This window comes from Spinacia oleracea, chromosome 1 (genome assembly GCF_020520425.1).
Source record: "Spinacia oleracea cultivar Varoflay chromosome 1, BTI_SOV_V1, whole genome shotgun sequence".
Taxonomy (NCBI): Eukaryota; Viridiplantae; Streptophyta; class Magnoliopsida; order Caryophyllales; family Amaranthaceae; genus Spinacia; species Spinacia oleracea.
In genome coordinates, this window is record NC_079487.1 from 120,195,748 (window position 1) to 120,207,632 (window position 11,885).

General features: G+C 35.4%; 1 protein-coding gene and 1 long non-coding RNA gene across 2 annotated transcripts; one reads left to right on the plus strand and one right to left on the minus strand.

Annotated features, from left to right (window-relative positions):
• Window positions 1–3,705: 3,705 nt before the first annotated feature.
• LOC130471980 (uncharacterized) lies at window positions 3,706–6,051 on the plus strand. Its single transcript, XR_008932210.1, has 3 exons — window positions 3,706–4,515; window positions 4,970–5,033; window positions 5,834–6,051. It is a non-coding gene; the product is annotated as an uncharacterized lncRNA (long non-coding RNA).
• A 1,769-nt stretch (window positions 6,052–7,820) lies between these two features.
• LOC130471982 (uncharacterized) lies at window positions 7,821–10,675 on the minus strand. Its single transcript, XM_056842365.1, has 3 exons — window positions 10,457–10,675; window positions 8,856–10,144; window positions 7,821–8,754 (listed from the first exon to the last, which is right to left on the minus strand). Exons 2-3 carry the CDS (start codon window positions 10,116–10,118, stop codon window positions 7,915–7,917), a joined length of 2,103 nt encoding a protein of 700 aa, XP_056698343.1. The 5' UTR covers window positions 10,119–10,144; window positions 10,457–10,675; the 3' UTR covers window positions 7,821–7,914.
• Between the last annotated feature and the right edge of the window lie 1,210 nt (window positions 10,676–11,885).

An 11,885-nucleotide genomic window follows, 5' to 3' on the forward strand; every position in this document is an offset into this window, starting at 1 on the left:
AATTGTAAAAGAGGATTGAATTGTGACTTAGTTACTCACGTCTTAGTTATACTAATATTAAAGATTAGTTTTCAGAAATCAATTTACAAAAATACATACTTATTATGTAAAAGATGGTTCATAAAACCACACTACTAATAATATTAGGTGTAAAATAAATTAAGAAATAAATAAATTTGGCATTTTTTTACGCTAAAAATAATTAGTAATAATTAATTAATATTTTAGAAATGAAGGGTGTTACACATGTTTAGGCATTTTCAATACATGTTGCATTTAACTTGATCAATTAAGTGTTCCATGATTGCTTGGAGTAGTCTAGTTGGGTTGAAAAGGGATTAAAGACCTAAACTTGATTATGTAGTTGAATTAGGACTTTGATTTACCCCGGGTATGATAGGGTAGAACGGGAGTTCATCCTTGATGCTTAGGAAAATTGCTCGCATGTCGGAAGATGGTTGGAGCTATTTGTGAATTCAACGCTTATCATGTAGTGCTTGTGAATCTTCCCCGTTTTCAATTCTCTTAGGTTCAATCCATGATTTGTTGTTGTTTGACCCATTCCCTAATCTCGTTTACTTTTGATTTCTTAGTTTAGTTGATTTAGTTTTAGTTGGTTAGTTGACTTTCCAACTCGTTTCGACCTAGCTTGTTGTTCGATTAGCATAAATTAGCGCACCTTAGTCCTTGTGGATTCCGACCCTTGCTTACCGCTTTACTTGTGTTTAGTGGTTAGTTTAGGTAATTTGTTTGATTAGGAGAGACTAGTAACGACCTAGTTTTTCCGCGATCAACGCCCACGACCTCAACATTGGCCACGACCACTGCTGATGGCATGGTCTTTTTTCTGTAATTCTTTCCCATTATAGGATGTCATATTCGCTTCAGGGAATGGAGTTAAGCCAATAGGGCGTGCTTCATGATTTTTCATTAACAACTCATTATTTTGTTCAGCCACGAGAAGACAAGATATCAATTCAGAATATTTCTTAAAACCCTTTTCTCGATACTGTGTTTGCAGGACAACATTGTTTGCATGAAAAGTGGAGTATGTTTTTTCTAACATATCTGCACCAGTAATTTTCTCTCTACTTAATTTCAGGTGAGAAGTAATTTTAAACATGGTTGAGTTATATTCACTCACGGATTCACTACTACAAAAATAGGAATATAGAGCTGTTAAAATAGGCTTTATAAAGCGTCTTATAGGCGCTCTCCTGCTCAACGCTTTATAAAGTTTATAAAGCGGTTGGAAGAGGCGCTTTATATGTCTGGTCATACATTACGGTGGTTAATTTGAGAAGGGTGCTCTCTATATACCCTGCCTAAAATCAATAAATGGAGAAGGAATATAGAGCGGTTATCATATTTAACCGTTAAATAAACAATAAAATAGGTAACAGTTGCAGTAGACAACTGCTCTATATACTACCTCGTTTCCATTAGCATATAGCACAGTTATTATGAACCACCGTTGTAACGCCCCGACTTTTCGGCTCCTTAATTAGCGGTAATAAACCGTATTTAACTGATCATTAGCAGCGGAATTAGGCATAATTAATCCTGGGACCTGTGGGTATGGGCCCACAAATAAAATAATCCTTAAATAACAATACAATATTCCCATAAATAAATATAAATCAATATTCTTATAACAACCTCAATAACAGGATTTCCATAATAAATAATTCCCATCTCGATATCCCCATAATAAACTACCAACTCCAGTAATAACTCTCCTCTTGAGCAACTCGAGCTCCATAACCGAACCTGTACATCATCATAAAAATAGAAAACAGGAAAAACACAGGAAAAATCCAAAAATGAGCGGAAAACTCAGTAATATTACTCCAACCCGTCAAAACGGTTTTATTTTGAAAATCATTTGGCACATATCAATCATTAGCATTTATTGTTCGGAAACAACTAACTTAATCTCGTTATCTTGAAAACTGTGTCGGCAAGGAATCATTTCCTTTACAGCTCATTGGCAAGTACAGGCTTTGGCGGGACTTTTCTTACATCTTTTCAGGGGGGGAACTGTTTCCCTTTAACTTTAACTTTGACTTTAACTTGCCTCCACCTGTAACTTGCCCATTTACTAGTTCAGTTCACTTTTCCAGGCCGACAAAAGCAACATCGTCTTTATTTAAAATAACTTTATAAATATCATAATTATTTCCGAACAACGTCTTTAACATCATAAAATAATAAAATACTTTAACATATCATCATGATCATAATCATAAACATATATCATATCATTTAGCACATAAATCACATAAAAATCATGTAGTCTCACATAGTACACATACGGACATAAACATAATTGATGGACATAAGTATTACATAACGTATACGGACATGTAGAATAAAATGCTAGACATAATAATTACCTCGATCGTAATTCCGTAGGCTTAATTTAGTACGAAGCTCAACTTAAATACCATAATCCTTGACCATTGCTTTCAATTCCTTTAATCAAACTCAAAAACCTCAACAATATACAAAGTAAACATAGGAATTAATAAAATTCATTCTACCAAAATAAAGGGAAAGACCACTAGATTAGGAGTTTAGGACACTTACACTTACGTGGCCTTCCCTAGTTTCTTGTATTCATAGTCAAAGCCCACAAAATAACTTGCTAACTCATTAATATTATCATGGCCCACTAACAACCCCTCTTTATACTTAGGATTTTATTTGGAAAAGATCAATAAAGCAATAAGCAGTAGCATAGCAGCGAAAAGAATAGGGAGCCGCACAACAACAACAACAACACCGCACCGCATCCAGCAACAATGGCCACGAATAGTGCCGGATAAGGATGGTGGTCGGCCGTCAACTGGAGACAGTCTCCGGCAGGGAGTGTAGCAGCGGTGGCCGAGGGAGGTGGCGCCGCGGTGGTGAAACGGAGGAGAGAGAAAATAGTGGAAAAGCTTCAAGTTTCATCAATGGTTTATTTATTTTTCTTACTCACTTTTTAATTGGTTTTGGTATTGCAATTTCCAAATTACTGAAAATTAGAAGGCTATTTATAAATCTTTATTGACATGGTGAGTCATGAAATTGAGAAATGGTTTAGACATTTGGCTATCCGAAATTTTGCCACACAAGAATGAAGAAGGATGAATTGGCTTTTCTATGCATTTGGACAGAATTTGGAGACAAAGGAAAGTCAAAGGCTTGGTGGCAAAGCTCTCCATTTACACGTATTGTAATACCCCGAATTTTTAAAACTCGGTTAATTAGGCTTAATTATTTTTATTTAGCTTAAAATCGTTTTAAGTCCTAAAATTCGAACTTTATTTTTAATTAACGAAGTTTTATTTCGCTTGAATTTTTAAATATTGTTACACTATTTATTAATTTTCAAATTCTATGATTTAATTTCAAATTTACGAGTTTAAGCTACTTTTTAAATATTAGTTATTTCGTAATTGATTTCGGATTTTTAATAATTTCAAAACATTCTTATTTATTCGGAAACTAAATTCATTTTTCGATAACGATATTTATATAAAGGATTATTTAAAACTAAATTTTTATTTAAACATTTCTATTCAAATTAATTTCCTAAAAATAGAAATCAATTTTCTGAATTTTTGCCTAACTAAAGTAAAATGACAAAACAACAAAATGCTTTAAAAGAACAAAAACTTCATTTTTTTTTCCCTTTCCTTGCTCTTCACGTGTACCAGGAAGAAGGAAGCAATTCCTTCCTTCCTCTCTTTCCCTCAATTCGGTCCTTGTTCATGCCTTGCTCCCCAAGGACCTTAGCTTCTCTTTCACTCTACTTAAAACTACAAATCAGAGCAAAAATCTGCCCCAATTCTTCATTCAATCAGCTCCAATTTCAAGTTGAATTTCAAAAACTAAAAATCAATTTTACTCCCCTTTTTTTTTCCTGTTTGATCGAACCACCACCACCGGTGGCTGCCACCACTGCTGTCCCCTTCTCCCCTTCGCTGCACCACCTTGCTGCGCCCCATTCCCGACCACCCAGCACCACCACCACACCTCCCTCACCCTCTCCCTCCTACGCACGCATCCCCTGCCCCGTTCCCCTGTCTCCCTCCCCTTTTCTGCCATTCTACACCACCCACGCCGCAGTCACCACCACTCCAACCACCTTCACCAACCAATATCCGCTCCAATACCCGGCGTGCCTCCGCCCAGAACCACCCACTTCCTCCCTCAAGCTCCCCGATCTCCTCCTCGGTTCACACCTCCTCCCCTGTTGTCGCCTTTGCTCGTGTCTTTCCCCTCCGTCCCCTTGTGCTCTGCCGCCGCAAATCACCCTCCACCGTCGCCTTTTGACGGGTTTCTCTCGACAGCACCGCCGTGCCGCCAGCCACCCTCCTCCCTTCCCTCTCTCCTTCCCCTTCGTCCGTTCTCCCCTGCTTCGTGCCCTGTTCCGCGAGAAACAGGTTCCAATATTGGAACTTTGTTCCTTTAATTATTCAAGCAAGCCCAACTTTCCTTTTAGCCCAATAGCTCAAGTGAATTTAGGTAACATGTCCATATACTTACTAATCTTAATATTTTATGAAAATAAATGATTACTTAAGCCTTGAAATAAAATGGATTTTTAAATGATGATTATATATATATATATATATATATATATATATATATATATATATATATATATATATATATATATATATATATATATATATATATATATATATATATATATATATATATATACTGAAAATTTGATTTAAATAATATTTTCGTTAATATATGAAATTTAAATAATATTTTCATGAAAATCGATTTACGAAATATATAAATATATTTCGATTAAAATTTCGTTTAATAATATTTTCATTAAATTATGAAATTATATTAAAATACGTTATTTATAAATTCATTATTTATAAACTTAATATTTATAAAATATCGATTTTATAATTATTTGTCGATTTAATACTAATTCGATAATTTAATATTTTGAAAGAAATTGGACTCGGGGCTCAGGAAGGACGATCCATCGGACAGGAAGTATAAAAACTGCGGTTGAGGTAACGGTTATTGCTAGTACCCGCATTCCCTTCGAAATGTATTTATGAATGATGTTATGAATGATTGATGTTTTATAATGATGTTTTATGAATTGCGGGATTACAAGTATGATTTGATTGAATTGTTTTACGATAATGCAGCTTTATGCAAGGTATTGATTTAATGAATTATTATTAATTTCTGAAAGAAACGATTTTATGAAATAACGAGATTTAATGGTATATTGAACCACCCTAATGATTGAGATTTTCCTGATTAATGTTCAACTAAAAGAAATGTAAACATGATAAATGAAAGTTTAAGAACTGGTCAAGTTCCCCTGATATGGAGCCCAGGTTCCCCCTGATAAGAAGCACTGGCTTCCCCTGATATGAAACCAAGGTTCCCCCTGATAAGAAGCACTAGCTTCCCCTGATATGGAACCAAGGTTCCCCTGAAATGAAGCACTGGCTTCCCCTGTTATGGAGCATTGACTCCCCCTGTTATGAAGCACTGGCTTCCCCTGTTCGTAGGAGACGTCCTACCATGTTTTCCTGTAAAGTCCTGAGGACCAGAATAATAATGTTAAAAGGAAAAAGATTAATTAAATGACGATCCTGAAATAATGTTCCTGAAACGATGTTCCTGAAATTTAATGTTCCTGAAATGATATTTTTGAAATGATGAAATGTTGATTTATTAAATGTTTTACTATATTCTATTCTACCTGTTTATTAAATAAAATGAATTGAAATGATGTTACGATGCTAGGGTAACTTGTTACTGAGTCTTCGGCTCACCGTTTTGTTTTCTGATTTAGGTAATGCTGGGGACCACGGAAACGAGTAGTGGCGAGGATTTCACTATTACCAAGTTCACCTAAGTTAATGTTAAGTTGTAACAAGTTTAAGTAAAGATTCTTGATTAAGTTTCGTACTTTTATTAAGGAATTGAGAAGGATGATTATGTGAATTTTGGAGTTTAATAGCTTATGATTGATAGTTGCCTTGTAATTCCCAAGAGGGAGTTACGGCGGGTGATGTCCCGACCGAATTAGGTTAATTCCGCTGCTAATTATGATTAAATAAGTGATTTAGAGGTCGGGGTGTTACACGTATGGAGAAGGAACAAGAAGAAAAATGGGTCTTTGGTTTTTCAATTGATATAATGGCAAAATAGTAATTTATGAACTTAGAATAGAAATAAAGATGAAATAGAAATCAGATTTTGGGCAATAAAGTTGGCTTGAAAGAGCAGACTCATCGTATGAAAAATAAATTGGGCTTAAATAATTGATATTAAGTCACAATAAATAGATAGACATAAGTAGGATAATTAAAATAGCTCGGAAAATTTAGGACGTAATTACGTTAATAATCGTAATTACAGAATAATAAAACAGGCTTAAAAATACGGGGTGTTACAACCGTTTTCTCTATTATGTATTTTAAAATAAATAAATAAAATCGTTAAAACAATAAGCAACTCCATTTTTGCAATATTATAACGTCAAATAAATGTTGCAGTCCCATTTTATGCTGACAAGGGGTGTTCAATTTCTTATATCGAATCCGATCCGAAATTTTCAGATAGGAAAAATGTGATCCGAATCCGAAAGTTTTTGATCGGGTATTCGAAAATTCGAAAATTCGAAAACTATACGAATTTTAAAAAATGTATAAAATTAATCACGTTTATACTGATTTTTTTCGGATAACCGATCCAAAATATCCATAAATCATGCTACGTGAAAGAGATTCCAAAGCAAACAATCAGCAAAAAAAATTGATCACTTCAAAATGTAACAAAAATTAAATTGTATACCAATTGTTAAACAACGCAATTGTACCTGTTGAGCACTTGAGCCAGTATAGTATGCAAATTGCTTTGGATTTCACATGCAAAGGGAGACAAAGCGGAAAAAATTTAGAAATCATATAATTAACATATACTTCGTACTAATAACCCCAAAACTCAATCTAACAAAATTCACAATTTTTATCTATCACTTGACGTTTATGAAACAATCCTACAAATAAATTTGCACAAAATCAGATAAACTTGATAAATTGGATTAAACCCAAAACAAACATATAGTAAGATAAAATTGATGAAATCGGACCAAACCCAAAACAATAACTTTGTTTTATGGCAAGAGGATTTACTGATTTCAGACAATATGATGAGTTCAACAGAGATAGGTAATTAGCCGGTTAATTGGGTCGGCGACAAAGAACTAACCAATTCTTGAGAAGGAAGAAGGAATTGATAGTGTCAAGTAACCTAACCGTCAAACTCAAGAAAATAAACACATGGATGGCAATCTGGCAGTGTCAATGAAGAACCATGCAAATAGCAAAGGAGTAGGTGTATAAAGGGTATAAAATTACGCAAAATGAAAGACTTGGCGGTTTTTTTTAATATATATTATATATATAGGAGATCTTCAGTGATCATAGATTCATAAGAATATCATATTACTTCTTTTTTTTTTACGCAGAAATAGGAAATATATTAAGAGGTATTAAAAACCTCACAACCCAAACATAAGAGTCTTACAAAGCAGCAAAAGCAGCCCATAGCTAGCATCCAAAAACCAGTAAACAGAGTTATGGCTGAAAAGATAATTAGCCTAGTAGCTTTATATAATACAAACCCAAAATAGGTGGAGTTAGAGCAGTTAGCATGATAGTCATTGTACTTAATCCTGTCCAAAAGCAACCCATAGCAATCAAGCAGCTTGTTGAGGCACCATCTCTTTTTCATAGTCTTCCCTAACATTTGCACTTGACATCCTTCTCCAAATGTCAGCAAGCCCAATGTCAGAATATCATATTACTACAGTCATCGTACAAAGAAAGTTATTACAAACGACATGAGAAACAAAACTAATACTATAAATTAAGCAACAAATCTAGGTCGGCTCCATGCCATAGTGATATTGATGCCAACTTTATCTCCCTCAATTGTTACACCATCACCAACACCAATGCCAATTTGAAATTCTCTAGTGCCATTTATAAGGTGAGTATAACCACCATATCGGCAACTCAAATCTACGTCTATAAACAAGGAAGAATCATACGGAACAACAACCACAGGTTTCGAAAGCTCCATCTCAAAATCCTTACCTATCTTTTCTAAAGGATTTCCCAAAGTCCTCTCAAAAAGTACACTCCTGAAATATAATCTTTCATAAGATGTTTTGTCACCATACTTTTTATAGCGAGCAACGATACTCCCATGAAGTTTGCTACAAGCATCAGCATCAGCATCAGCAAAATGTTGATGATCCTTGAAAAGGAAACCAACTTTAAGTACACAGTGAACTGCAAACGAGAAGACCGTGTAATGAACAGATGCAAAGCAATGATGATTTGCACCTTTAATAACAGAACACAAGAGGCAATCTTGCCAAGGACTCAAACGGTAATTCAATCCAGTACTCGACGCCACGTCTCCCTTGATCGACACATGACCCTCAACATCTTCAAGGTTTACTGATATACCAAAAAAGTCCCCCGGTGAGAGAAGATACTTGGGGAATTTTAGAGGTAATAAGTTGCAGCCAGGGTACAATATATAGGGATCATTCTTGTCCCTTTCAAAGATATTAATCGGACCCCAACTGCCGTAAAAGTTAACCATGCCATGGAGACTTAACTTCTGCTCATTTGGCCGACCTATAAATATAGAGAACACCTCGACTTCTCGATGTGCCGTGAACTCTCCTGGGTTGGGCTGAACATACAAGTGACAAAGAAAGGTCAATTTAAAGCAGAAAAAAGTACATCATCAAATACTAAGAAAAATGAGAAAGCACAAGTGAAAAAAAAACATACCGGGATTGAGAAGTGACGTACATTGTTCAATCCCAACCTATCCATTTTGTTATATGATTTATCCAGCATAAATGGTTCCCTCCATTCAGTAAACACTTGAGCATGTAAACAATCTGGACCACGAATGATGTCTTGCTCCCTGCTATGGTTATTAGTTTCAAACTCACAACTTCCCCCGAAAACTATCTCATTCTTAGCACCATCCCATACTTCTACAGAAATTGTGAGAGTTGAATATGCAGGAACAGCCACCACTGATCTAGACAGGGAAATAGGAGACCCCAATATTACTTGTCCAAGCTTATTAGAACCCTTCTTAATCTCGAAAAGAGTAACGCTATGGACTTGCTTTTCAGAGCCATAAAGTTTATACTCAGCAGAAATTTTCCCATATACATCAAGCTCTTCACCTTCCCCTTCCTCTACCTCTTCCTCTTCATCGCTCTCACTTCCCACAAATCGCGACTTAAAAAGTCTGACCTCAACTTGGGCAAACATACCAAAAGTCAATGCCAAGTACTCCACCTCAGCAGAACAGCCAGTACCAGATAGAGTAATGCTCCGAAATTGTTCAAACTGATGATCCTGTTTGACTATATCAGTTGTCTTGAGCAAAGGAGCAGCCCCAAAGATAAGGTTTTTGCCTGAAACTTTATCCAAAATATTAACAAGAACAGTTGGTTTGTCCATTGACTTTATATCATCAGGCCCTGTTAGACTTAAGGTACCACCAACAAAAGGGATAAGCTCTGACTCATCTTGCTCAGTGCGTTCAAAGAGAATGTACCTATTACTACGTTCACTAGCATCATAGACATCAATATTACCATAGAGCTCCAATGACTGATTGCTGCTGTGTGATAGGGTATTGCTTTTGTTGCGAAGATTCACTGATAGAACCTCAAACACTGGTTCACTTCTAACATGCACATAACCATGGCAGGCCCAAGGATCAGTTTGTATGGCTTCAAGTGATTCCGCCATTTTCTTTAGCTCTTGTTCTCTGTTCTTTCGCTCTTGTTCTCTGTTAGTGAGTGGCTTCTGTTCATCTGTGCTCATACCCACTGATAATTGCAGATTGCAGCATCCCCTTTCAATTTCGATATTCTCCTCGTTTTTTTCTAATAAAGTAACTATGCCATTTCCAGAAACACTTCTCTCCAACACTTTATCTTTTGCAGAATTTGCATCTTTTACAAAAACTGGGTCTTTTACAGAAACTGATTCCCAAAAATTCTTTAGATTTTTTACCCTTGAACCCATGGCGAACAAAACAGAGCAAGTTCCACCTAATTGATGCAAATAAACATACAAATGAAATAATTGCGAAAATAGGAATGAATAATCATCTATTCAGGTACAAACAATCGTTTCTATTGAAGAATATATTTCTTGGTAGCTAACCCCAGCCCAATAAAATGAATATATTCGCAAAATCAACAAATTCTAGCAAAAACAAAAGACCCAGAAAGAAATCAATCAAGCAACAAATATAATTCCGCAGGGAAAGGCGGAAACCCTAGAATTGTCGGGGTGAGGGGGAACACAAAATTGTGCGACAAGAATTACAAAAACTGTAATTGAGAAAGTAATAAGCTTACCAGTTTCAGACGAGCATCAGCTTCCTCTCTCCTCCTTCCTGTCGAATTAATTTAAGTTTTCCCCTTTCACTCTTTCAAAGTTCTAGGGTTTCAAATACTGAATTCGATTTGTTGCTTCATTGTTTTTCTTTAATAGATCCTCTACTTAGTATAAATATAAAAGCCCCAACTCCTTCTTTAAGTTTTGCATCGTTTTTTCCCCACTATACCTTATTTTCTATATTGCCATAATCTTACAACTCATTGATAAATTTCCTTTATCTTTTTAAGGAAAATTAGTTAAAAACTAGTATAGTGCCCGTGCGATTGCACAGTTTATAATCCTAATATTAAATTTGCATGAAATCTAAAATGTATTTGCAGACAATCTATAATAAATAAAAAAAATATAGCATATAAATATTTTCTATTTAAAAATTAATGATGGATAAAATACGTTGTTAATGTCTTATTTATTAAAAAAAAATTAAACAAATAAGGGTACAAAGATATGATTGTTTTCGTCCCAGTTCATCACCCGTATCAAATATAAAATTATTCTCATCCACCCTATACTTCGGTAGTCATACTCCTCTAATACTCCCTCGCCGTCTATCTCATTAGCCTATCACTTAACGCCTACCTCCTCCGTCTATTTTATTCGACTATAAATGACTTTGAGGCGGGCGGAGCCTCCACAATCGTACCCGCGTAAAACTTTTATCCCCTCCACCAACTGTTGGTATGGTACCAAACCCCAATCTCATTCATGTTCGTCTTAATTAACTACCTCATTACACGATCATTTAACGCATACCCGTACCATTTACTTTATTCAGATAGAGATGACTTTGGGGCGGGGAGGGACCTCCACACTCGTAACACCTAAGATCTTATCCCCCTCCTCGCCACCCACAATAGGAACAATAGTACCAACCGGGCCACCCCACCCAATCCCTTTCCTGAAGGGTAAACAATATAATTCATCCACGTTCAATCATCCTCCCGTGTATCTACACCAGCCTCAAACCCACCCCCAAAATCAACATTTTTTGTTTTGGTAAGAGAATTATGAATTTAAAACTCTATTATAGAGTCTTCTACAATTTGATTGTCTGATTAGAGTAAATGAACAAAACATTATAATATGTAGGTTAATAGTTTTTTTTTTGAAAGATTTGCGATAAATTAGTTGAATGATAAGAGGAGGCGGGCGAGGCTAATAAAAAATTCATGCATCCTCGTCCCGTTACCCTCTTAACCCAAAAAAAACTCGCCCCACTGATAACCTTTCGTCCTTATATTCGTTAAATACGTCACTTTGTCTTTCATGCATCTTACTTTTGAATATATTGACATAAGTTTATTATTAAAATTGATTTTATTAGCTATAATATTGATGAAAATATCTAAATGTGACCTATATAATTAGAATTGGGTGAGGATTCGG